The sequence below is a fragment of the Nannobrachium achirus genome, assembly GCF_963921795.1.
Source record: "Nannobrachium achirus genome assembly, chromosome: 9".
NCBI classification, from domain to species: domain Eukaryota; kingdom Metazoa; phylum Chordata; class Actinopteri; order Myctophiformes; family Myctophidae; genus Nannobrachium; species Nannobrachium achirus.
In genome coordinates this window covers 22,863,715-22,888,738 of record NC_137818.1, presented here as the reverse complement: position 1 = coordinate 22,888,738, position 25,024 = coordinate 22,863,715, and the positions used below count along the sequence as shown (strand labels likewise).

The window sequence follows — 25,024 nt, the reverse complement described above, 5'->3', positions numbered from 1 at the left end:
GTATTTTTTTTACACAAACCTTCACCTGAAACATGATCAAAGATTCCAAACTAGATAAATGTATTTTTTTTTTATCAGGATATATATAGCCTACTTTATATAGATACTTTATCCATATAGTTTGTAAGAAAGTAATAACTGTATCTGACGTGCCAGATACAGCTTACAATAAATGCACAAAATCTCTGGACATCCGCCTGTCTTTATACTTGATTTGATACAGAGATCTCCATGTGGGCCCAAAAGGGACAGGCAGACTGACAGGTACAATGGGTATTGGTGGAGCATGCATTCCTAATTTGCATCGTTCCCAAGAAGACCAGTGCCAGTCTAGGTCTAGGAAAAAAAAGTACAAATTAACAACCAATGAATTAAACCCAGTTCAATTTAAAAGGTATTATATGAATCACACAACCAGAAATCTTGTTAAAAACATGGCATGGCTATACATACCAGAACATATTGTTTCATGCAACAACATGTGAACATTCAGCATGTCAAAATTACTTTGGGCATTAGAAATTACATTAAAAATATGCAATACAGCATAGTTTAAAATATATACACATCTAAAAGCATGCACAGTACAGAAATAGTAGTCATGATATAAAACATTGATACAAAAACAATGTCTCTGTCCTAGTATTAGCAATTCCTAATACAATTAATAATTTAAAAAGAAGTAGAGATAGACCATTCCTTCAGCTTCACCCAGTTGATGGCTTCTTAAATGGTCACGATGACCACACAGGGGGAGCTGTTTGGTGTCTTTCCTAGGGACACTTTGACAGATATTATACTCGCTGGGGTGAACCAAATCACTGTCCCATTCCCAGAGGGCCTCTCTACCCCAAGAATACTGCATAAATGTAAACAATGAAAATGTCTCATTGTTTAGAAAAGACCGGGGCTTGGAAGGTCTTTGTGTCATCACAGTTTTGTCGGACTAGAAGTGTTATATACAGAGTATCTATTCTTCTCAGAGACACACATATCAGCTAGCACCTTCAAACAAAAAACAATAATATCCAACATGACAGTTCAATAACAACTTAGGTCGATTACTCGAACATGGTTGCTCCTATATACAGACAACACACAGTAGAAAGATTTCCCTGAGACACAATGGATGGCAGGTCATGTGAAAAGAATCTAAGGCTGGGTTGAACAAAGAAGGGACAGAGTGGACGTCAGTGCCCCAGGCTCATGATGCAAACCAGATACTGGTGTCAGCGCATCACTACAGCACATGCCAAAATTGGTTGAATTTTATAATGGCTCAATCAACCTTGTCAGTGTCTACAAACAGAAATTCTGGAAAGAACAGAGATGAAAAGGTGATTGGTTTGTTTGTTAGAATTATTGTATGCATTATTATTTCAGCTAATTTTGTGTTCCCGCTAAATGTTTTTAGATCAGATCCAGAACATAGCATCTTAGTTGCTGCAGACTTTGTCCTGCACTCCAGAGTCTGGGGAGGCAGGAGCGGATGAGGCGTTGGAATTGGAGAAACAAGAGGTGGAGTTGCGCTCCTCGCAGGCGAAGTAGTCCTTCAACGGAGCGAGGAGATGGCGTACAGCGGCAACACTCCAGGACCTCCCCAGCACCTTCTGTCTTTGCTGCCGGTTCATGTTATTCACGTCCGTATAGTGCTTGGGAAAGCCGAAGATCCTGCAGAGAATTGGAGGGGAAGAGAGAGGGAGAGGTATCGGTTAAATCTAATTTAAACTTCATTAGACATTGGTGTCGCTCACCAGAAATAGTGGATCTACCAGCTCACAGCGCAACTAGTTTTGAGTTTATAGATCTGCTTTTTTCAACAAGCGAATGTCTGTCATGCCATAGAACCGTCAAGTAGTGCAAACTTGGCCAATGCCATACACTGGACAGACTTTAGTATAATCTAAAATGATGATACTAAAGTCTGGAACCAGGCAATATCATTTTTACTATACCCCGATTTACAAAAACAGCCAGCAGCACAGTAACCAGCTGAAAACAGAAGTCAGAAGTCATCATGTACAAATCCAGCACCCATGAAAACATGAAGAAAATAGGCATGTGCCTCAATAAAACCAACTTAAAAAAACCACTGGCAGTAGCTAGTGGCTGCTAAATAGCTACTTCAAGCTACAAGCAGGGAATGGAGACACAAGGTTTTGACAGCAACAACAATGTGTATGTGTATATATACAGTATATATATACATATACATATACTAGTCCTGTGCCCGGGGCTGTGCACAGACAGACACAGTATTGAATGTCCCTGAGGAGTCTCAGAAGTAATGTTGGAGAACCCAGACCGGTGCCCGTTGGGCAGAATAGTCACTATTGACGTCTAGTCCGTCTTTCTGTCTGTGTCCCTTTCATGCCCATACACCCTTTCATGCCCATACATTATATGGAGATCTTTTATCTCTGTCCGTCTGGCTCTCTTTTATGCCCATGTATGGTGTTCCCTGTCCAGGCCAGTCAGTGATGTCATCTCCAAATTTGGGCACTGTAGTGATGTCTGATGGCGACACTGTTTAATATCAGTGATGTCAGCATGCAGACTGTTTCACCCGTTTATGCCCATATATGGTGTACCGTGATGTCAGTCAGTGATGTCGGACATTGTTTCAGCATGCGGCTGTTACCATGGTATATTTATATATGAGTAGAATTCTCCCTACTTCTCTATTTCGCTGCTCCAGAGAATGTCATCCTTGCCGTTGTAGTTGACAGGGAACAGAGAACCACATGAACCCTGCTTCAGAGAGTTGGGGTTGGTGGTGATGGTGCGGATCTTGTTGAACTGGGAAAAGCAACAAGGAACATGGATTAACGAGTAAATCCTCAGTGTGGTCCTGTAGTACCGTGTGGTTCCAAATGTAAACTCTTCAGAGTTAAATCGCCAAATATTTTACACACACACACACACACACACACACACACACACACACACACACACACACACACACACACACACACACACACACAGTATAACATCAGATCACTTTTGATCTGAATGATTAGTTACATAATACATATTTAGAAATATATCATCGCTATTGGGCAGAAACCTTGTGTCTCAATATTTATCTTTTTATGTGTTATATTTTTTCAAAGGTATTGAAAATATGGTCAACAAGCTCATAATGCATCGTGACCCAAGGCGTTGTGAGCTCGAAGATCTGCTTTTAAAATGTTTGCTTAACTTTACAACAGCCTTTCTGATGACGACCATTATGCAAGTTCTTTTTATAATGGATGTGCAAGCTATTTTTCGTTTACTTTTATACTGTACATATTACCCAAAGAAAGTGTTTGTGACTAAAATGTAAATAATAATAACTACAGGACATTGGATCAAAATCTTTTTCCAGAAAAGTAACATGCAAGGTTTCCAACGACATGAAGACTCAAGTCAAGGTGAGAACAGATATGAATGGTATTGAAAGTAGAGTGACTGACCTTGGCCTTTCTGCCCTCGTCCAAACAGTCCTGCAGGTTCACCTTGTCATTGTGAGAGGCTGTCATGGGCCTGTATGAATCAAGAATCAAGAGGGGCTCATACAGGTACAAGCAGTGAAATGTTGATGTGGCATGTTCTGCAAGACTGTGCAACAACAGCAATACAATATAGGACAGTGAAGTCTGACGTCATTTACCCATCCTACCTGGTTCACGTTTTCCCCCCCATTCTGAATTCCCATAGACCTTTTTCATATTGCGTCATATAAGAACTGTGTTCCAAACATAAACAAATGATCTAAGCGGTTTGACTCATATGGATATGAAGAATCAACTGATAGTTAGGGATGGGTATCGAAAACCGGTTCTTGTTGAGAACCGGTTGCCCGTGGTTCGGTTCCATGGAATCGTTAGCCAATGTCCTTAACGATTCTGCTATCGATTCCTGCATATGCGCGATGACATCACGTCACACACGCGACGCGCTGCCTTGTTTAGAAGCAGCCAACATGTTGTCTGATGCTCTGGTCCTGTGACTAACTAAAGCAAACATAACAAGTAGCAGGCAGTCTACTTTATAGTGGCAGCCTACATAATACAGATGGTGCTGGTTACCTTTGCAATGTACGGATATATTCCATAATCCTGTGTCTGTCAATGTCGTCTCAAAAAAGAAGAAGAGAAAAAAAAAAGCATCGTGTCACCAGGCTTTCCTGCCTCCAGACGGTCCATGCAGAAGGAGTTTACTTTCACTTTCATTTAACAGAAAGCAACAGCTTTGCAAAAGCTCTTGCAAGGCTGCAAGGTACAGAAAAAGCCATCCTATAGCCTAAATGTCCCTTTATTTTAGCCAGTTTCAAAGGAAAACCACCTCCCGTTTCTCTGTTGTTGAAAAAAAAAAAAAGTCAGTTCACTTTGCGTGGTGTCGTTGTGTGTCTGTCCGCACGCTGGATTAATCAATGCATGTCCAGGTGAAGCCCGTTAAAAGTCGTTATAGTATCCTCCGATAGTTTCACAAAGTACATTAAGCAACAGAAATGTATTATTTAACATTTTAAGTCCCTTACAGAGGTTTTACAACCCAAACAACAGGAACAGTGTCATGAGGTAATATTTTGCCCTTAAATATTTGAAAGGAATAGACTAGAGTCAGACTACTGTGACATAAGGTAAATTTCTCACCTTGAAAACAACAAATGCAACCTTATTTATTTTAGCTTTTAAGACAATCGTTTTAAAACAATATTTATTCAATAATAATATTTTTAATAATATTTGAAATAAATTATCTCAATATGTAGCCATAATTTTAAAATAAAGTTTTTGCCATAATCATGCAGCTCTAACAGTGACACAGACATAGCAGCAATGGCACAGCAATTACAAATATAGGCTATATACAGTAGTATGTATTTTTAACTTTAGGCCTTTCAGTGAATGATCAGCTGGCATCAATATTATATCCATATTAGGGCTACACTGTAAAAAAAATAAGTTGTGCCTTCACATTCTGAGCACTGCAAAAACGGGACGTTGGATTGAGCTTTTTTGGGTGAAAAATATAAATAAAAACTAGAAAAAGAAGAAAATGACAGGAGGAGAATAAGGAGTGGAGGAGGTAGAAAAGACCATTGGCCACTATTTCTGACCAGCCCCCTGCATGGCGAGGGGGCTGAGAATCGATAAGAGAATCGATAAGGAACCGGATCGATAAGCAGAACCGGAATCGAAATCGGAATCGCTAAAATCTTAACGATACCCATCCCTACTGATAGTGAGAAAACGCTAATGTTACTGTCGCCGAATTAGTTACATTTTTGCAAGAAACAGGCTTTATCAAATATAAGTGAATGACTATCATAAACCATATAGACTGAGCCACCTCCCCGACAATATCGCACAAACCGTTTGTTTATTTTTGGACCACAATGCTTATATGAGACGATTTTAAGATGATCCAATGTTATTCTCCATAGAGAAATTACTTCCATGAACCAGGGGATGAGCGAGTCACGTCATGACTTTACTGCTCTATACAACAAGATAATAATAGCCATAATAATGGATTATAACGGAGAAGGGGAAAAAAGAGTTGAAACATCTGCACAACAATAAAATCTAACCAGAGACATTAATAAACAAAATAACAAAAAATCCTATTGTAGGCCTATATGGCCTATTATGTCGGAGAGAATAATACGCTTATATAATAATAAACTAACACTGACATTTGTGTATTATGTACAAATGTAACCAAATGTAAATCAACACCTTTTATCAGACTCATACTGTACCTGTTCATGCCAGGGATGTTCCCCCAGAAATAACGGTTCCTGTGGGCAGGGCTTACTTTCACAGCATCCACCAACACTGGGTCACACTGTCAACCAATAAGATTGAGACATGTCAAATACATGTTTCAAATAGGGGATGAATATATTTAAAGGGGAAGACCACCCATTTTCAATATTGAACTATGTCATTAATATACCTTAGAGGAGTTGTGTGGAAATAAAAAAAAAAGTTCCCCCTCTTCTGTGTTGCCTAGAACTGGAGGATTGATTTTGGGGTTTGTATTGTAAAGTACAACTTGATGACATCACACATTGTACTTTACAATACAAACCCCAAAATCAATCCTCCAGTTCTAGGCAACAGAGAAGAGGGGGAACTTTATTTTTTTTTTCCACACAACTCCTCTAAGGTATATTAATGACATAGTTCAATATTGAAAATGTGTGGTCTTCCCCTTTAATGACTTGATTAGCCCCTTATTCCATGTATTCTAACTGCTTAAAAATGTATATTGTGATTTAGAGGAGAATGTTGTTGTTGTTTCATTATAATGTAAGTTAGAGTGGAGTGGGATTGAGTATAGTAAAGAGAGTAGAGAAACAAAGAGACGCTTATGTAGAAAAGAAGAGAAACAGACCTCTAGGAAGCGGGAGATGCTGGCTTTGTCATGTAAATTCATGAAAACAACATTTTCGAACATCCAGAAGAATGGCCTGTTGTCATCTTCTTTAGGCTTCAAGTGGTTGAGGATGCGGTAGTACTCAAAGAAGAGCCTCCCAGTGCCCTCTGCAGGACAAAGTTAGGAATTACATGACAGGAAAGCTAAGCCACACCTGACCAGTATACATGATACAATGAGTTATATCTACCATTCCCTAAATAATATGTTCTGAGATAAATATTGTTCTTTATTGCCTTTTTGCAGGCTGACTGGGAGTTTATCTTTGCTACAGGCGCAAACTGGCAGTTGTCCAGTTGTTGCATTGGGTTTTAGATTATTTAGGAAAATAAGCTCCGTGGCAAACAAAGGCTTGGGATGTTCACACATGCTTTTCAACAAGATAATCTCAAATCAAAACTTTTTCAGATTTCTGAACATTATAGAGTGCTAAAGCATATTAACACATTTAATTTGGATTCGCCACAAAACAACACACAAACTATAGTTCACAGTTTAAACACAGAAGTGAGTTGGTGTCCAATGCCAGATTGTAATGCTTTTTTAAAATAGTATTTTAATTTATGCAGAAAATACGGTCTGTGGTTAACAAAACCTAAAGTCGTAAAACGAGGTTAGAGTTAGCAGGGGTAGAGTGGCCTGTGGGAATCAGGAATCGATTCAATCCCTGGCTCCTCTTGACTTTTCCTGAGCAAGACACTTAACTCCTAACTGCTCCCAATGAGCAGAATGGTGTCTCCACTGTCGGTGTATGAACGGGTTGTTTGAATGAGTGAATGTAATGCATATTGCACACACTCAAAGCATTGGGTTTAGGATTGTTGTTTCTCACTGTTCAAGCACATACGTAGGACCTATATTGAATTTGGATTTCCCCAGAGGTATCAGTCGGCAGAGATCTCTGATCATCTGGCTTTGTGAGACTATCACCCCTATAGCACTCTATTGGTGCATGTAAAACATGACATACTGTATATTAGACCTATTGTTTACAGTATAGACCTACTTTAGATGAAGTATTGCAATAACATACACAAAGACTGATCGTGTACTGTACATTTCATACCATAGATGCCCTTTCTTATTGGGTTGACGATGGAGAGGTCATTGCATGGGCTGCCACCTATGATCAAATCAAATGGACCCCATTCTTCAATCTGGATAGGAGATAGGAGAAGATGGGTTAGTTTGCTCTGCCATTCAGATAACACAGTAAAATGTCCAGGTTTAAGTAGGGTTGGGGACGGTAACCGCCGTACCGCGGTATACCGAGGTCTACCGCGGTGTCAGTGTGCTTACCGCGGTAAAAAGAGACAAAAAAAGTCTATTTTTTATTGGAAAACAGGCGAGTTTTAAAACGGGGGAGAAGCGAGGACCGCATGCGCTCCATGCCGCACTGCTCTGGGCCGTTTACCACATGTTTGGAAGCCACATACGTCACTCGGAGACACAGACCTGCAAAGCCTGGGCAGGCAGCAGCGTCGTAGAGGAGTACAGAGCAGAGCAGCGTAAACTTTCTGTGATCCACACGACACAAGGATGTTAATACATACCTTGTGTTGTAGCAGTTTCTTTTTTATTCATACGGATTACTGGCGGAGCGCGGGCCGCATGGAAACCGAAAATGAAACTATTTTACTTTTTCCACCGCGTCGCGCGTTGTGCCCCGTCCGGCGGCGCGTCGGCGATTTTATAACCTTTTCTGCCAAGTCTTGTAACTAAAACCTGTATATAGCAGCACTCAATCACTGCGATTTGAGAGTTGAGACGTGACGTGAGTTTACAGAATCACTGTACATGATCTGACTACCCGTCCTCTTCTGGTTTGTTCACACACAGCTGTTTGTGTCTGAAAAGCCCAAGTAGCTAGCCTTCGTTACTATGGTAACCCGACAGTGCACAGATCTAAAAAAGCTCAGAACGCGTCGCGGATGCGATGGGTTGTGAGCTTGTAGATCTGCTCCTTTCAAAGCCAGACCCGCTGTGCTGAACGGAGAAGTATAACTCGGGCAGTCAGGCTGTGGAGAGGCGACTTTTGGGAAGATGATTGCAATATTTTGGCTTATCGCCGAACGGGGGTGCGGTAATTACCGCAATACCGGCGGTAAATGGGAAGACGGTAATCGCGGTAACAAAATGTCGATACCGCCCCAGCCCTAGGTGTAAGCAAACCACCGCTAGAACAGGCCCATGTGAAAAATGCATTCTCTTTTTTATTATTTTTATATTTTATGTATCTAATTGGTGATGTGTTATATTTCTGTTAATCTTGAATAAATAACTGATTACAAAATAAGTCAAGTAAGTAGCATTGGGAGCCAACTCTTACAGAGCCATGTGGCCCATCAGGTCAGGAGCCTATTTCTGTAGCAGCTGCTCCCTGTCTGCCATGGACATGACACTCTTGATGCAGAGTACCAAGGACTGGGTACCATTTTTATACTCTTTAACCTATTTTAGGCCTAGAATTATTGAATGATTTAGCAATTGAAAAATAGCAGATCTACAAGCTCGCAGCGCTTCTGGGGGGTCCCTGGAACTAAATATTTTGACATGCGAGTCCGTGGCAAAATAAATATCAGTTTGGGGGTCCTTCACATGAAAAGGTTTGCGAACCACTGACATAGTAGTCTCTCAAGAACAGACTGACTGAGCTCCAGTTAAGTGAAAAGGACCTTTTCTTTGACGATGGCTAGCCAGATTGCTGACATAGAAACATAGGTTTTTCAAAAAACCTTAGAAGGATTCAAAAGACACTTATAGAATCGGGTCAAAATTCTAATTTTCCCGATTTAAAAAAAATAGCAGATCTACAAGCTCGCAGCGCGGTACACGGTGCCGCACTGTGAGCTTGTATATCTGCTATTTTTCAATAGTTAAAGCATTCAATAATGATACACAATGTACCCGTTCTGAATGGGTTAATTTGACACGGCTAGGGATTTAACCCCCGTCCTCTCAACCCTAACCTGGTCAACATGTAGTTAGTTCACCTACATTTTCCTTGGTGATGAATTTGACATCGTCCACCTGTTTGATCTTCTTCCCATGGTTGGAGGTAACCACAGCCTTGCAATCCTCGCAGATCTCTGAGGCCACGTACGTCTCCACCTTGATCCCAAGCTCCTTTAGCACTACAAGCCCTAGAAGCACACACATATACACAGCATGGAAGTTAGACATACAGCACATATATTGTTGCTCAGGCAGAAACCATATCTCTATAGACCGTCTTCCTGACCACTCACTCCCCTGCAGAGAGGGCCGCTGCCATTGCTGCGGTGTAAACAGCAGCCAGCGGTGGAGTAGAAGTAAAATTATTGAAAATGAGAAATATTCAAGTAAAGTACAAATACTCAAAATTGTACTTAAGTAAATGTAGGCTACTAGTTACTTTACTCTACCGTTTACACCGCCACAATGGCGGCAGCGCATTTTACACGGGAGCGCTCAGGAAAACGGCCTATATTTAAACATTTAAAGTTCTTTTTGTTATTGCCCTAATTTGTAGCGAAAATGTACTTCAAATTTTTCACATTCCTGAAAAAATAATAGTATTGGAATGGACATACAAGGTTTCCACCCGACAGCAACTATATGTCAAACCACCTAAACAAACAGGTGGTTACAAATCCACATCTTTAGATTATTTGTCTGCATGATATGAGAGTGTAGAGAGACAGGAAACCGAGGGGCAGAGAGAGATGGGAGACATGATGGGGTCGGATACAAACACAACCACCACACACACACGATTAAATGTGTATACTTCGGGGCGCCCGGTGGCCTACTGGTCTAAGCGCATACCATATAGGCATTGATGCCTGGCGGCGTCGCCGGTTCGATTCCCGATCCGGACGACCTTTGCCGCATGTCTCTCCCCATCTCTCCCCCCGTTTCCTGTCAGTCTACTGTACTATCCAATAAAGGCATAAAAAGCCCAAAAAAACAAATCTTAAAAAAAGAAATGTGTATACTTCATACTAGGTAAACTGACATACTAACATACACTAGTGGTAATCCACTGACCACCATAGCGATTTTTATCATTTCAACAAATAAGCCAAAATAACTACTTGACATGAACAATGTTTCTAGAACTAAGATATCTGACAGGTTATATATTCTAACATGCACAGATTCAGTATTTAAAGACAGTTTCACGTAAGGCGACCTCCTGGTTTTCATAGTGTGGGCAAGGGGAAACGGACCGGCCGACAGACAGTACTGTACAGTAAAGTACAGTGAAGTACAGTAGAGGCGCGCCATGACGTCATCGTCATCAATATTAGCCAAAGAGATAGCCTGATTTAGCTTTTATTTTTGCGTGTCATAACAGCTTCAGCAGATTTAGTCCTGCATTGTATCTGTACCTGCTGCGATGCCGTCAAAGAGAGACAGGACTCTGATGGGTCTGCGGAGGTTGGCAGGGATGGATGGATAAATACGATGAGTCTCCTATAGAGGACAAAGGTCATACAATAACAACATGTTTAATGTGTCAGCCCTAACATAGCAGGCACAGCATTTCAGAATATGCTGGGCGTATAGTAATCATTTCAATAATAATAATAATACACTGAAGGAAGTAATAAAAAAGGGAGACATTCTCAGACAGACATGGGGAGACTACGTATATTGTTGACTACTAGAGTAGATGCCAGAGTTAGGCCTGGCCTAAGTTTTCTGAAAAACAATATTATTCAAAAATGAGTCTACAAAAACAAATATGTTGCTACATATTGTACATGTACTGTAATACACTAAAATGTGTTCCTGGCCTGAATGGCTTAAGGAGGGTGACATGCATACAAGTACTCCCAACCTGTGGGAGGCAGCAACATGCCGTGAGGCATCTATCTAGTCTGCCGGAACGAAGTATGAAGAAGAAGCAACGTACAAACTCTGTGGCGCTGTTGTTGGCAAAAAGTGTCTGAACTCGTATACTCCAGTCCTCCCTGGGGACCAGGGCACCGTGGGCTCGATGTTCCTCACACAGGTAGCAATACCATGGGTCAATGTCCTTCAATGAAGCAAACGAACCTGGACCCACCAGGATGTTCAGACAGTCTTCACAGTAGGACCTGGAGAAAGGAGGTTCATTCATTTTTAGTCATTAAATCGGAGGGGAGGGGAGGGGAGGGGAGGGGAGAGGCAGACAGGCAGACAGACAGACAGACAGACATACCTGTAACAGCTGTCGTGGCCACACAGTATGACCTCCTTTCCATAGCAGCAGATGGTGCAGTATGACTGGTAACCATCAGCATCATAACAATGCAAGGTCTCTGAGAAGTTATCCTGGACACAAAGTGAAGGAACAGGACTCACATTTAGAGGATTGGCAAGGGAAAGACATTTGTAAAAAAAAAAAAAAAAGACTGCTTCGAGGTATTCCTAATACATTTAAATAGACATTCTGCTTGCCCTTTTCAACCATTTCCTTTTGTCTCCGCTCCAGAGAGGTGCCATATACCGTATATATCATTACATTTCAAATGAAAAAACAAACGTTATGCTCTGATAAAAGCCCATGTAAAATGATTTAAGTGCCATCAATACATTGTGACTGCATAGTACATATTTGTGAGTTTTCCCATTAAATTGATCGTCTGTCTTTTATCAGGGGAGGTTTCCTTACTTTGCACCGTCGACAGAGGCTGCCCTTAAACAGAGGATGGGGTATCACAACTTCTGTAGTTCCACAACACAGACAGTAGCCTGTGGGAGGGGTGAATGAATGGATGAGTCGATGATTGTATCGTGAAACACTATAACAGTATACCATATCATAACTGCTGTGTAGAAACCTTGTATCTCTATTGCATGTTATGTTTGTCCGTGCTCTATATGAGCAGCGAAAATAACAGATCTGCAGGGCTTGTAGATCTGCTATTTTTGAAAGAGTTGAAGATTTAGAAAAATGCTTGTGCATTGTTACCATATAATAACTACATAGTATCCATTGGAACACACATTCTTTTTTCCAGTTCCTGAAAAATATTACAGTAGAACATACAAGGTTTCTACTCCTGACAGCAACGATAAAACAACTTATTTATATTTATTTTTTCCTCACACCTTCGATGTCCAGCTTCTGCTCCATGATCATGCGAATAGTTTCAGCTGGAAGAAGAAAGAACATAGTTGGATTAACTTTATTTATTTACTAATTTATGAAGTTGAGGGGGGTGGGCTGGCGCCTTGTGAGGGTCAAAGATATTCCCATATATGGACTGGGCATGCCCGATGTCACATCCGCAGAAATCAATAAATAGACCCATTTATGGACTGGACAGGCCTGATGTGCAGTGATGTCAGCACAAAACATTGTATTATGTTATCTGTCTCCAAGAAATTTGTCTTACTAGTATATATCAGATTGCACTTGTAGTTTTCTTCGGAAAGTGACTCACCAAATATTACCACAGGAGAAAGTGACGTGTATGACTAAATATGGCTATGGGGACAGCCCATAGCCATATTTGGCTATATGGACCCAGCTAAAAGTAATGTGAAATGACAAAATGATGATTAGGTATGACAGCCCGGTGACAGCCCAAGACTTGGTGAGTGAACATGAACACACACCTCTGCGTACTTGGTTAGGCTGTGCATAGTCGATGCTGGACTTGTGGGCTGTCCTGTACACCTGGTAGCTGTAGGCTTTCTTCTCCGGAGGCTGCCATCTTGCATCCTGTTCATTCTTGAACCAGGAGCTAGGAGCGCCCTGCTTGCGATGCTTTCCCCATCGCTTGCTCGGTCTCCAGTCTGGAGACTCGTCCTCATAATCAGGTGAAAGAGCCCTCCGCTGCATCAACTTTTTTTGCCTGTGTTGCCATCCCCCCCTTGATTCCACCTTCTTCCCTTTGGCTCCTCCTCTGGTGCTCTCCCATTGTCTTCTAAACATCTTTTTCTCCCTACTTGCAGCTTTCTTCATTCTTTTGTCTTCCTCCGACTCTGTATCTCCACTGCCTCCATCTTCTTTTATCTCCTTTGTCTCCTTGCTCTCCGGCCCACGGGATAATGTGCCTGAGGAGCTGAATGACAGTTTCTTCAGGCAGAGGTTCATGTCTTTTAGTTTGCTGCTGATCTGTTCCTTGTCCTTGTTCTCCCAGTGGGTGCTGGTGCGGGACGTGGGGTTGGAGGAGGAGGAGGAGGAGGAGGGCTCATCGAAAAGACATTTCTTTGAATTCGGCCACATGTTTTTTTTGGTGTCACCTGGGGGCACAAATACGGATGTGTACATTGAGGGATGTATGCTTATGCCTAAATATTACATTGTAATGTATGTTTAAGCTTAGCTTCTGTAACCCTCTGATAATAAGTCACATTTCTGATTGTTTGTTTTGGGTGCATCTGTACCATCATCTGCGGTTTTTGCCTGTTCTGCGTCAAAGTTGTTGTAGGCCCAGTCCAACAAGAGCTTCATGTGATCCTTTCCCACTTCAGCATCTGCGAACGGCTTCTTACAGCGATAAGCTTTGAACTGCAACACACACACACACACACACACACACACACACACACACACACACACACACACACACACACACACACACACACACACACACACACACACACACACACACACACACACACACACACACACACACAGATCCATATAAGACATCTTATATACTCCATCTTACAATCATATGCTAGATCTCTATCAGACACATAATATCATGCATGCACACTCACTCTCACACACACTCTCACACACAACCTCGTTTTTGCTACATACTGAGGACTTTACATTGACTTCCATTCATTTTTCTTCCATTCCTGTGGCCTTACCCTAAACCCTAACCCTAAACCTAACCCCTAACCCTAACCCTTAACACAACCCCTAAATTTAGTGAGGACCGCAAAAATGTCCTCACTTTCCAAAAATGTCCTCACTCTGTTGGTTAAAAACTCATTCTGGTCCTCACTCTGTAGTAAGAACGGGTACACTCTCACACACACACACACACACACACACACACACACACACACACACACACGTGAACACACGTGAACACACACACACACACACACACACACACACACACACACACACACACACACACACACACACACACACACACACACACACACCTGTAATGATTGTAATACACACATGCAATGACTATAATACACACCTGCAGTGACTGGTAGACAGCTTCTTTGTAATCCCCGTACTTCTCGTTTTCAAAGAGGCTGAGATTGAACCAGTTGTTGAAGGCGTCGAAGGGCCTCAGAGAGTCAACATGGAGTTGCTGAAACCAGTTACAACACAGTGATGTAAATGCAAACTGAAACCAGTTACAACACAGTGATGTAAATGCAAACTGAAACCAGTTACAACACAGTGATGTAAATGCAAACTGAAACCAGTTACAACACAGTGATGTAAATGCAAACTGCATTCCAATTGGCACCAATAGTCACACGTTTGTCCTGAATTCTGACACGGTCTCCTCACAAAGATCCAACTAGACTAGAGTAGGGATGTGAAAAAAAACGAAAATCGACGCGTCGATCGACTCACGCCCACCGCGACTCAAAAAGTACGAGTCGAAAAATCGAAAAATATATATATTTTTTTATTTTTCAAAAGTTTTTCCCCCAAAAAAGGTTTTAATCGTTCAAAAACGTTATAAGCGTTAATGTTTTCCATATGTGAGAGGACCGTGTGTGCGTGTGTGTGTGTGTGTGTGTGTGTGTGTGTGTGTGTGTGTGTGTGTGTGTGTCTGTGTCGGAGACGAGTGCATGCCTGTGTGTGCATTCGCATGCATGCGGCGCTAGTCAGGTCCGCGGACTACTGGTTGAGAAACACTGCTGGACCGGGCTGATGCGCGCGTCATAGCAGTGCGCGCTGACTTGCCTGACTGTATCAACTCTATGGACTGGATGCTTTTGTTTACCTCCTGCCTCTGCATGCATGTTTCATTGCTTGACACGAAAGCTCGCTTGTTAATGGCAGCGTCGCCGTCGTGTGCGATGATCGCAAAATACACGTTAATGCGACACACCCGTGGACGCGGTCGGTTTGATACACTAGCCTGGGGTGCGCTAGCCTGAGCGCCCCCAAAACGTTCCATGGACTTTGTAACTCCGCTTCTAGTCTCTAACAGACTCCATGCTAACGCAAGGAAGAGCAATTATTTATTATAATTATTATTAGGGCTTTGATGCAAGTTCTGATGGGTGCAGCTGCATACGTTGTGTTGCTTAAAGTAATGCGCCGTTGTGCTCTCCTCTCAGCTGCTGCTTAGCGGGGAAAAAAAAGTGAAAAAAGTCGACCGACGCGTCGATTTTCGGCCGCGACGCGTCGATTCGCCAATAATGCGTCGATTAACATCCCTACACTAGAGCTGTGTGGTTCTCAAAATTTTATAGTGAAATAGTGAAAATAGCAGATCTATAAGCTCACAACACGTCGCTTCGCGCAATTGAAAAAATCGTTTTTAATAGTTATTGTTTTAGTTAAATATTTTGAAATAATATATATTTCGGTCTCCATGGCATGGTGTGAGTAATCGATAGAAAAACTAGAGGCAGGGCATTCCGGAGCAAATTGTTAGCCAATTAAGATGGAATATGAAATATTGGACAGGTCTTGATCACTTGACTTTTGAGATACTGTGTATCAATTTGCGTGATTTGGGGATAAAATCTGAAGGAGTAATATAAAGAAATAAGTTGGCCTCCTAGTGGTGCTACTGTATAAAAGGCAGATGTGAAAAATGCAGGGCAAAGGTTTTTCCTTGGCCTGATGGACTCTAGGGTTTGTGTAAACAAAGTTATACACTGATGGTGGACTTTGTAAAAATACAAATCGGCCTGTTTTAGCACCACCATGAGGCTGATTTTAAAAGAATCCAGTGGCATATCTTCCTCGCCCTATTGGGAATGTGTGTGCACAATTTCACCAAAATGCCACGAATGCCATGATTTGAGGCATTTTGTTCAAAACGGACCAATCCAGCAAACTTTGGAAGACAATCTTAGCAAATAATAATAATGGAATATGGGAAATCGGACAGATCCATGACTGTAGAGATACCGGTACTACCAATTTGCGGACAAAATCTGTACGAGAACTGTCAAGAAATGTGTTTTGCAAAAATCAGCCTCATGGTAGCGCTAGAACAGACCGATGTGAAAGATGTGGGGTAGAGGTTCTGAATTGGCATCCAGGGAGTGTGCGTGTGCACAGTTTGGCAGCGACTGGGCTGACGATGCCGGAGATTAGCTGGTAGACGGACGGATGGACAGACAGGGGGCAAAAAATAGTCTCGGCCATGCCTTTCGGCCTGGTGGAGAACACAAAAATAGCTTGTAAGAAAGGGGGCTCCAAGGAAAAAAGGTTGGGGAAAAACTGAGTTAGCGGGAAGACTTCGCTCCATCTCTCACCTTTGTGTACATTCTGCTTCCGTACCACTGCACCATCCTCTGTCCTGGTACAGCAGGTGGGGGCGCCCAGGTCTTGATGAGTCCAGGCCAAAGAGTGACGTTGTCTTTCAAGCCCCACACCAGGTCCCCTTCAGTGTAACCAAAACCATCCTGACGCAGAACAGACAAATATCAAGAGATTATATTCCACAGACATTTTAATGCGACCCACACATATAGCAATATCAAGTTATTATCATGTTCATATTTCACACAAAGAAACCCCCCAAACAAAACAAAAAAACAGATCCACAATTGCCCTCATGGATCTCCACATCACCAAAGAGAAAGGGGAAGAACAAATACCATATGTAGGTATGGGTTACTACAGCTCAGCATTACGTAAACACAATATTCCCAGACAAGCTCAAAACAAAGCTCAGACACCTATAGACCTGTACCTGAGCACGAGTGACTGGATATATGCACACACAAAATGTAGCTGTAAAACATTTATTTAACCATGACCCAATTCATGTGAACCCTTACAACCATAATATCTTGGTTGTCAGTGTGTTTCATTCTTGTCTGTCCATAAATTACATTTTACTCAGACATCTGTCAATGTGAAACGAGATAAACAACAGTTTGAATGTACCTGATAACAAGAGGGCTGCTTAGGCTTTTCCTCTTTGGTTGACGTAGATGCGAGAGAGACGGTAGACGTGAGAGAGAAGCTCAAGCCTTTGGACTAGGTACACACACACACACACACACACACACACACACACACACACACACACACACACACACCAATGCGTGGGTGGACAATACAAATATAAAAGTGGACAAATACACACTTTCTGGAGGCTGGGTTACCTTGACAGGTCTGAAAATGTCATAGGTTGCAGCTGTCTTGGCCCGAGGAAGCTGTGCAGGGAAATAGTATTTTTACAACAGTCACATTTATGGACGTTTATGTGCTTTTGGATGTGCGCTCTATAGAGACCCCTCAATACACAATTCCAATTTGGGGTTGATTGGAGGTTGCACTCATGATATGAGAAGTTTCTGTAAGCAATAGGCCCCTACACAATTAAAATTCTGTTTGATAGTTCATAGGGCCCACATTTCTAAAGCCAGACTTGCAAGCATATATCCCGACGTAAGTTCTAGCTGTGATAAATGTAACAATGAGGCCACTCTTATACATCAATACTGGACGTGCCCACGGCTACAGCCGTTCTGGGAGGGTGTATTCAGCACGCTATCCAACATTTTACATCGTGACATAGACCCAGACCCCTTATTAGCTCTGTTTGGTACAGTTGGAAGCGAGGGCCTTCCTCTAACACGGACGGAAAGTCGTATGGTCGACTTTGCTTTATTGATCGCTAGGCGCGCCATTCTGCTTAAGTGGAAGGATGCTGCCCCACCTGTGCTCGACCTGTGGCTTCGCGCTATAATGTCCTGTCTGGAATTGGAAATGTTGAGGTTCTCAATTGCCGGCTCTGAAAAGAAATTCTATAAAACCTGGAGCCCTTTTATGATGTTCTACCATAATACTCAAACGGTGTAGTGTGGCGCTTACCTGTTTGACCAACCCAGTGCGCAGCAAGCTTTGATTATTTATTCTGCTTTACTGTTTTGATTATTTATTTACTTTGTTTTGACAGTTCAACCGTCCTGGGGATTGAGGGTGGGGGGAGGGGGGATAGGGGATGGGTTTTATTCACTCTCATAATAATGTACTCTGTTTTTCTACATGTGATGTATCCATCTTTTTGAGATTGTTTACCCGCCTCTGGGCTTTGCTCATTTGAAAATTGAATAAAAAGGATTTGAAAAGAAAGAAAATTCTGTTTGAAATTCATCATTACAAGATAATTTGTACCTAATATGTTGAAGAGAGAGAGAGAGAGAGAGAGAGAGAGAGAGAGAGAGAGAGAGAGAGAGAGAGAGAGAGAGACAGAGACAGAGAGACAGAGAGAAAGAGAGAAAGAAAGAGACAGAGCAGATGTACCGTAGATTTACCTGTGTTGGAGCTGTATTGTGGGTCAATGAGTCTTCATCTTCATCATCATCAGCATCACCATCACTATCAAGCACTATCACACTAGGTGAACCTAAAAGATTAAAAAAAAAAATGCTTTGAAAATAATCCAAATAGAACAATTTAAATGTCACGGATGGTCACGGTCAGGTTTATTAATATGTTCCAAACTGGGCAATTTAAGTTACAACAGATAATAAAAACTCTAAAAACACAGTAAACCTACATAAACAAGAACATAGACATAGATTGTCACAAGATCCAGATAATAATGGTATAAGTGTAACAACAACAATAACCTTGTTACCTGAGTCCTGAGTCTAAGCCAAAGATGTTGTTTCTTCAACTAGTAAAAAATACGGCCTATCTGTTCTGAACAGACAGTAAGCAGACGGCCACCTATGTTGTCTGGGCCTGGACTTTTATCTTTTAAAACACCTGATTTTTTTTTAAACATATCCCAATCAGTGCAGTCCTGACAAACCTGCAGAGACAGGCAGGCATCATCATCAGTCCGGTCCTTTACCCAGATAGCCTGTGCCTTTTATCTTTTAAAAAAGAGTGTATATACAGTACTGTAGGTGCTCAAGCCGCGAAGGTGTTGAGTTCCTGCACACCACTGGGACTGGAGTTTGACTGACCACTGTGCCTCTGGCTTGGCCCTCCAGCAAACACAATTGGTTGTGTTTGTAGGTGTGAACAAAATGTGAAAGAATTCTACATGACTGTTTTGTCTGTTTAGCAAGGCATAAAGAGTTATTGTGACACGTCTCCACTCCAGTCAAAATGTTATATACTTTATACAGTTTACAATATGCTAGGTACTTTTTCAGTGCCCAAAATACTTTCACTGTGTTTTGATTAAAGTTAAGAGTTTTCTTACTTTTGTCTGCTTTTAATCTGTTGACCACAGAAGAAGGAGTTTCCCCTGTGAGAAAACATATACTGTGGTCAATCACATCATTATGATCAAGAAAGAAAGAAAGACTATGGTTAAAGAGTAAGAGTTGTCTTACTTTTTATGCTGTTAGAAGAAGTCTCCCCTGTGATTTCCACATCTGCCAGAAAAGATATAATGTGGTTAATCATCATCATCATCCTCACCATGTTCATGCTATAAATCCATAGTTTTCCACGATACAATCAAAATAAAATATATTTGATCAAATACCTTGATATCTACATTTCTCAAAAACGCAATCGCTCAATCCAAACAGAAACACTTTATTGACTGAGTAGGTTTACACATGCAGGGATTTTGGATGTGCTGCTTATGTTGAATACATTAGATATATACAGTATAAGAGTACGAAATAACAAAGTTGAAGAATAGGAAATGTGAATATATAGAAGGGGATTTCCCCGGTTTGGACGTAGCGTGTGGAAGGAACACGTTATTCCAACCAGTTCCTTTCCCCTCCATCAGACACCAGACCAGGATTACTGCATGTTTTTGTGAGGGTATCTACCCTTGGAGAAACGGGGAGAACTAGTAAATTTTAAAGGAAGCTCATAACTTTGATTGTGTACAAAATAAGCAAACTTTTTGGTATACTCTCAGAGTTACAGACCTTTAAGGGTATGTTTTGAATCCACTTTGAGAACCACTAGAACAGGCTATAGGGAACAGGGAATAGGAAACAGGAGACAGGAAGGTAAAAGGGTATAGGCCAGGTACCGGAGGAGTCCGTTGAATGGTATACTATATTGTGGTCCGTTGTCTGTTTTTTTCGCCTGGTCAGGGATAGCCCTGAGTGTCGCTTCTGGGGCGACCAAGTCTCGCTGTCATCTGTCGAACCACTGTCTCCCCAATTCTTGCTGTCATCTGTCGAACCGCCATCATCATCATCTTCCTTAATGTCCTCTCTGTAATCTGCTCCAGCTGGGTCAGGGTTGGTCTCCCTACAGAGGGCGCGACCTCCCTCTGACTCCCTCCCTGAGCACGAGAACGCCTGGAGGTGGGAAAGGATGGAGACACACACACACACACACACACACACACACACACACACACACACACACACACACACACACACACGCGCACACACACACACACACACACACACACACACACACACACACACACACACACACACACAGATTGTATATGAGCAAAGATTTGTGTTGACGGCATTATCACTGGTTCAAGAATAATTAAACCATTGACAATGTAATATATAAAAGTCACAGATTAAAACAAAACAAACAAAAACATTCATCCAAGTTTGTTTTTGTAACAGACCCCAGTGAGAAGCTGGTTCCAGCGTAGAGAGCTAGGCAGGGCCAGAAGAATGAGGAGGAGCTTACGCAGAGGAGAGTCCTGATTCTTTCTCCTCAACACCTACACACAGAATGAGGAGAAGAATATATATCATGCATGGTACAGCAGACAGCATGCAATTCTCAATAACAATGTGCCTTCATAACAATGACCCTGAAATTGTGTGTGTGTGTGTGTGTGTGTGTGTGTGTGTGTGTGTGTGTGTGTGTGTGTGTGTGTGTGTGTGTGTGTGTGTGTGTGTGTGTGCGCGCGTGCGTGCGTGTGTGTGCGTGGCATATTGCCATGTGATAATCGTTACATTACCTTTGACCATGCATCCAGCCCTCCTGTCCTGGGTGTCTGAGTACAGTACTCCAAAGCTAGTTTCATTGACTGTTTAGAGCCGCATATATCCAGTTTAACACAGAGGTCTGACATGATGGAGGAAATCTTGTAAAACTGGAGGGGGACATATCACAGATGGACCAAGAAGGAAACAGAGAGATGTCATTAGGAAGGCGACTCAAAACATGTGCTCATTCTGATAGGATAATCTGCTTCCTAGCATCCATTGCTAATATTTATGACACAACTTCTCCTTCAATATTCTACCATTTTGTAAGCAATAGGCCAGCGATATCTGATCACTTCAGAAACAGATCAGATCAGTGCATTTCACTTCCATTCCATATTTACCGTATCCTAAACTGAAGCTGTCTATATATAACTGGAAGGACAGGCAAAGACAATACATAGATCAAAACACAACTGACCAGAAAACAGATTCTAAAAACAAAAGTGTTGCCTTACATCCTTGTCCTTGTTGGGTATGATTAGAGTAGCAATGCTCTTCAGCGCCACATCTCCCAGTTGCTCCGGAATGCTCTCTGCTAAGCTCTTTAACACAGCCTGGAAGAACGCCATTGATCCTTTCATGAAATTCATCTCTGCCTCCGTTCCCAGCTTCTCTGTCAAGTCTGGAGCAAAGAGCAGGAAGTTGTCCGTGGTCAAGGGGAGCAGCATATTTTGGGAGAAGAGGATTGAGGTGTCACGCCTGCGGATAAAGTTCTCTACCCCCGGTGCCTGTAGAAGGTGCCTGGCATAGATGCGCACCAGCGTGGAGGCCCGCTGGAGCTCCCAGGACGCATCCAAAGTCCTCTGGCTCTGGAAATCATTCAGTGGCTCCAAGATCTGGGCGAGAAAAACTAACCCTATCCTGTAACTGGGGTTGCTCATTCGGTCAGCAATCTGCAGGGAGTCCATTGATTTATCCAGGCACTGGAAGTATTCTGCCAGGTCCTTCCAATGGATGGACATTGTCTTTGCAGCTCTGCAGAAGTAAAGACACTGAGAGGAGATGGGGAGGGAGGGGTTGTGGGGCTCCGTGTTGGCTAATTTGGCTAACATCTCTTTCAAGCTGTCGTTGGTCGGATTGCATGAGGCGAAGTGGCGATTGATGTCGCACATCAGCTCGGCAATATGGCTGAAGGATGCTGTGACTCCCGAGTGGCAGGCTCTCGCTGCAAGCTCAGGCAGACCGCAGAGCGACACCAGCTTAGGGCTGAAGGACCGCAGCTTGGACACAATATCACGAGAGTCCTCTGGGTCTGGGGAGTTGGAGTAGAAGACAGCCAGATTGGACAGGCAAAGACGGAACTTATTCAGGGTTCGGATCAGTGGGTGCGCCCCCTTAGCCTTCACATCTTCATCAAGGGAGTCCAGCAGCCTCAACACCTTCACCCCTGACCTTTCGTCGAAGTAGCCAATCAGAATGACTGTCGTAGTCTGCCCCTCCCCCAGGTCTGCCTTCCTGTACATGTAGAGGCTGTAAGGTGACTTTGAGCAGACCAGGGTAATGTCGGCAGGGTACTGGGGGCCCATAATGCGGGTGAACGATGGAACCTTCACCGAGCCGGCCCCAGTGGTGCCGGAACAGTTAGAAAAGTACTTCAACATGAAGCGGCTCAAACTGTTGCTGTATTGCACTGCACTTCCCCCCTGCTCCTCGTCCTGTTGGATTGCCTCATTCTCCGTTCTCTCCTCTGTGTGTGTCCTCTCCGTATCCCCTCCCTCGGCTGTCCTCCTCTCCTCTGCTGGCTCCATGTCCACCACCTCCACCACCACGTCCTCATCGTCCTCATCGTCAGATATGATCACAACTCCATTCTTAGGTACTGTGTCCTTTTCTCCCTTGACATTATTCTCCGTTTTCATCTGTACATGGGTTAGAATAGAACAGAACTTTCAATGTTGTTTTGTCTCCACTGTGGTACAATTATAGTACGGCAAACAATAATAATCAAAACAGTTACAGCAGTTATTGTTCACAGCCATTGCATTCAGGGCATTACACTTGACATAAAATGTGCTATTAATGTTTGTACAGCACATAAATGCCTCTCTTTTCCCATCAAAGGACACACTGACAGACAGATGTACCTACAGTACAAACAGACAATTGTGTGTGCAATAGGAGTTATCTAGAGCTATATTTTCGTGCATGCCTTAAACTTCTTTGCCTTTTTTACTATTTTGAAAAACATCTTAAAACTAGCCAATCTACATCAACACATTGTGAGCTTGTAAATCAGCTATTTGAAGTAGGCCTATTTTTAAATGTTTTTCGAAATAGTAGAAAAGGCAAAGAAGTTTAGGGATAAGGCATTGTAAATAAGCGCTTAATATTAAAAAGTACTCAAATGTGCAAGACAAAGCAACCAGAGGACCTATCCCACTTTCCGATTTCTCTCTCTCTCACTAACCACTGCTAAATCCTCTTTTTCTACCATACCAAAATCCAATCCTGTACATCTAACCCAAGAAAGCTCTTTTCCACTTTTTGCACCCTCCTAAAACCTTCATCGCTCTCTGCGGACACGTTTGTCACCTACTTTGAAAAGAAGGTTGACGACATCAGCAGTTACTTCTCCCATCTCCCCCATAAAACAGCATCTAAGCTAGCTCACCCAACTCTATCCCCAGCATGTCATGTCTGTCCTCCTTCTCTCCTCTCTCTCCTGACGAGGTCCTCAAACTAATAACCTCCTCCAGACCCACCACCTGTTCCCTTGACTCCATCCCTTCTCCAATCTTCCAGACCATTACACCTGACCTACCCCCCTTCCTAACCTCCATCATTAGCACATCTGTAACTTCAAACGGAGTCCCTCAGGGATCTGTAAATGGCCATCTTCTAAATCTCTTGGTGCTGTCATCTCTGCTCACAACCTATCCTATCACTGCTATGCTGATGACACTCAACTATGTTTGTCCTTCCCCCCTTCTGCCACTCAGGTGGGAGAACTCATTGCTGCATGTCTGGCCGACATCTCACAGTGGATGTCAGCCCACCACCTCAAGCTGAACCCAGACAAGACAGAGCTTCTCTTCTTCCCAGCTAAGTCTTGCCCCATGCAAGATCTCACTATTCCATTGATAATGCTTTGGTGACTTCGGTTACAGCTGCTACTGCTAGAAAGAAACCTTGGTGTGGTCCTGGACAGCCAGCTATCATTCAAGGCACACATTGCATCAGTCACCCGGTCTTGTAGGTTCACACTCTATAACATCCGTAGAATCAGACCCTTCCTCACCCAGGAATCAGCCCAGCTCCTCATCCAGACGTATGTCATATCAAAACTTGACTATTGTAACTCTCTCCTCACTGGCCTTCCGGCATGTGCACTCAAGCCTCTCCAACTGATCCAAAATGCCGCGGCACGACTGGTCTTCAACCAGCCAAAATTCTCACATGTCTCCCCCTTCTCTGCTCCCTCCACTGGCTCCCGGTTGTGGCCCGCACTGAATACAAAACACTGATGCTGACCTTCAAAAAAAACTGATCAAACCCTACAACCCCACACGTTCACTCAGATCAGCCAACACAGGGATGCTAA

The 25,024-nt window shown here is 42.7% G+C and overlaps 1 protein-coding gene across 1 annotated transcript in view; it reads right to left on the bottom strand.

The window, feature by feature from the left end:
* The window catches only part of LOC308290717 (uncharacterized protein), a gene marked incomplete at its 5' end in the record, with an annotated part of 28,903 nt that continues 3,879 nt past the window's right edge, over positions 1 to 25,024 (bottom strand). Inside the window, 25 exons of the mRNA XM_080732627.1 lie at positions 1 to 1,671; positions 2,678 to 2,799; positions 3,459 to 3,528; positions 5,753 to 5,838; positions 6,391 to 6,539; positions 7,499 to 7,589; positions 9,430 to 9,575; positions 10,806 to 10,890; positions 11,333 to 11,516; positions 11,621 to 11,733; positions 12,074 to 12,153; positions 12,514 to 12,558; positions 13,024 to 13,653; positions 13,798 to 13,921; positions 14,580 to 14,696; positions 16,837 to 16,986; positions 17,474 to 17,566; positions 17,695 to 17,745; positions 18,850 to 18,941; positions 19,752 to 19,796; positions 19,885 to 19,926; positions 20,547 to 20,820; positions 21,111 to 21,209; positions 21,453 to 21,587; positions 21,939 to 23,342. Coding sequence (XP_080588753.1) covers positions 1,437 to 1,671; positions 2,678 to 2,799; positions 3,459 to 3,528; positions 5,753 to 5,838; positions 6,391 to 6,539; positions 7,499 to 7,589; positions 9,430 to 9,575; positions 10,806 to 10,890; positions 11,333 to 11,516; positions 11,621 to 11,733; positions 12,074 to 12,153; positions 12,514 to 12,558; positions 13,024 to 13,653; positions 13,798 to 13,921; positions 14,580 to 14,696; positions 16,837 to 16,986; positions 17,474 to 17,566; positions 17,695 to 17,745; positions 18,850 to 18,941; positions 19,752 to 19,796; positions 19,885 to 19,926; positions 20,547 to 20,820; positions 21,111 to 21,209; positions 21,453 to 21,587; positions 21,939 to 23,342 — 4,662 coding nt within the window. The 3' untranslated portion in view covers positions 1 to 1,436. The remainder of the gene's footprint in view (positions 1,672 to 2,677; positions 2,800 to 3,458; positions 3,529 to 5,752; positions 5,839 to 6,390; positions 6,540 to 7,498; positions 7,590 to 9,429; positions 9,576 to 10,805; positions 10,891 to 11,332; positions 11,517 to 11,620; positions 11,734 to 12,073; positions 12,154 to 12,513; positions 12,559 to 13,023; positions 13,654 to 13,797; positions 13,922 to 14,579; positions 14,697 to 16,836; positions 16,987 to 17,473; positions 17,567 to 17,694; positions 17,746 to 18,849; positions 18,942 to 19,751; positions 19,797 to 19,884; positions 19,927 to 20,546; positions 20,821 to 21,110; positions 21,210 to 21,452; positions 21,588 to 21,938; positions 23,343 to 25,024) is intronic.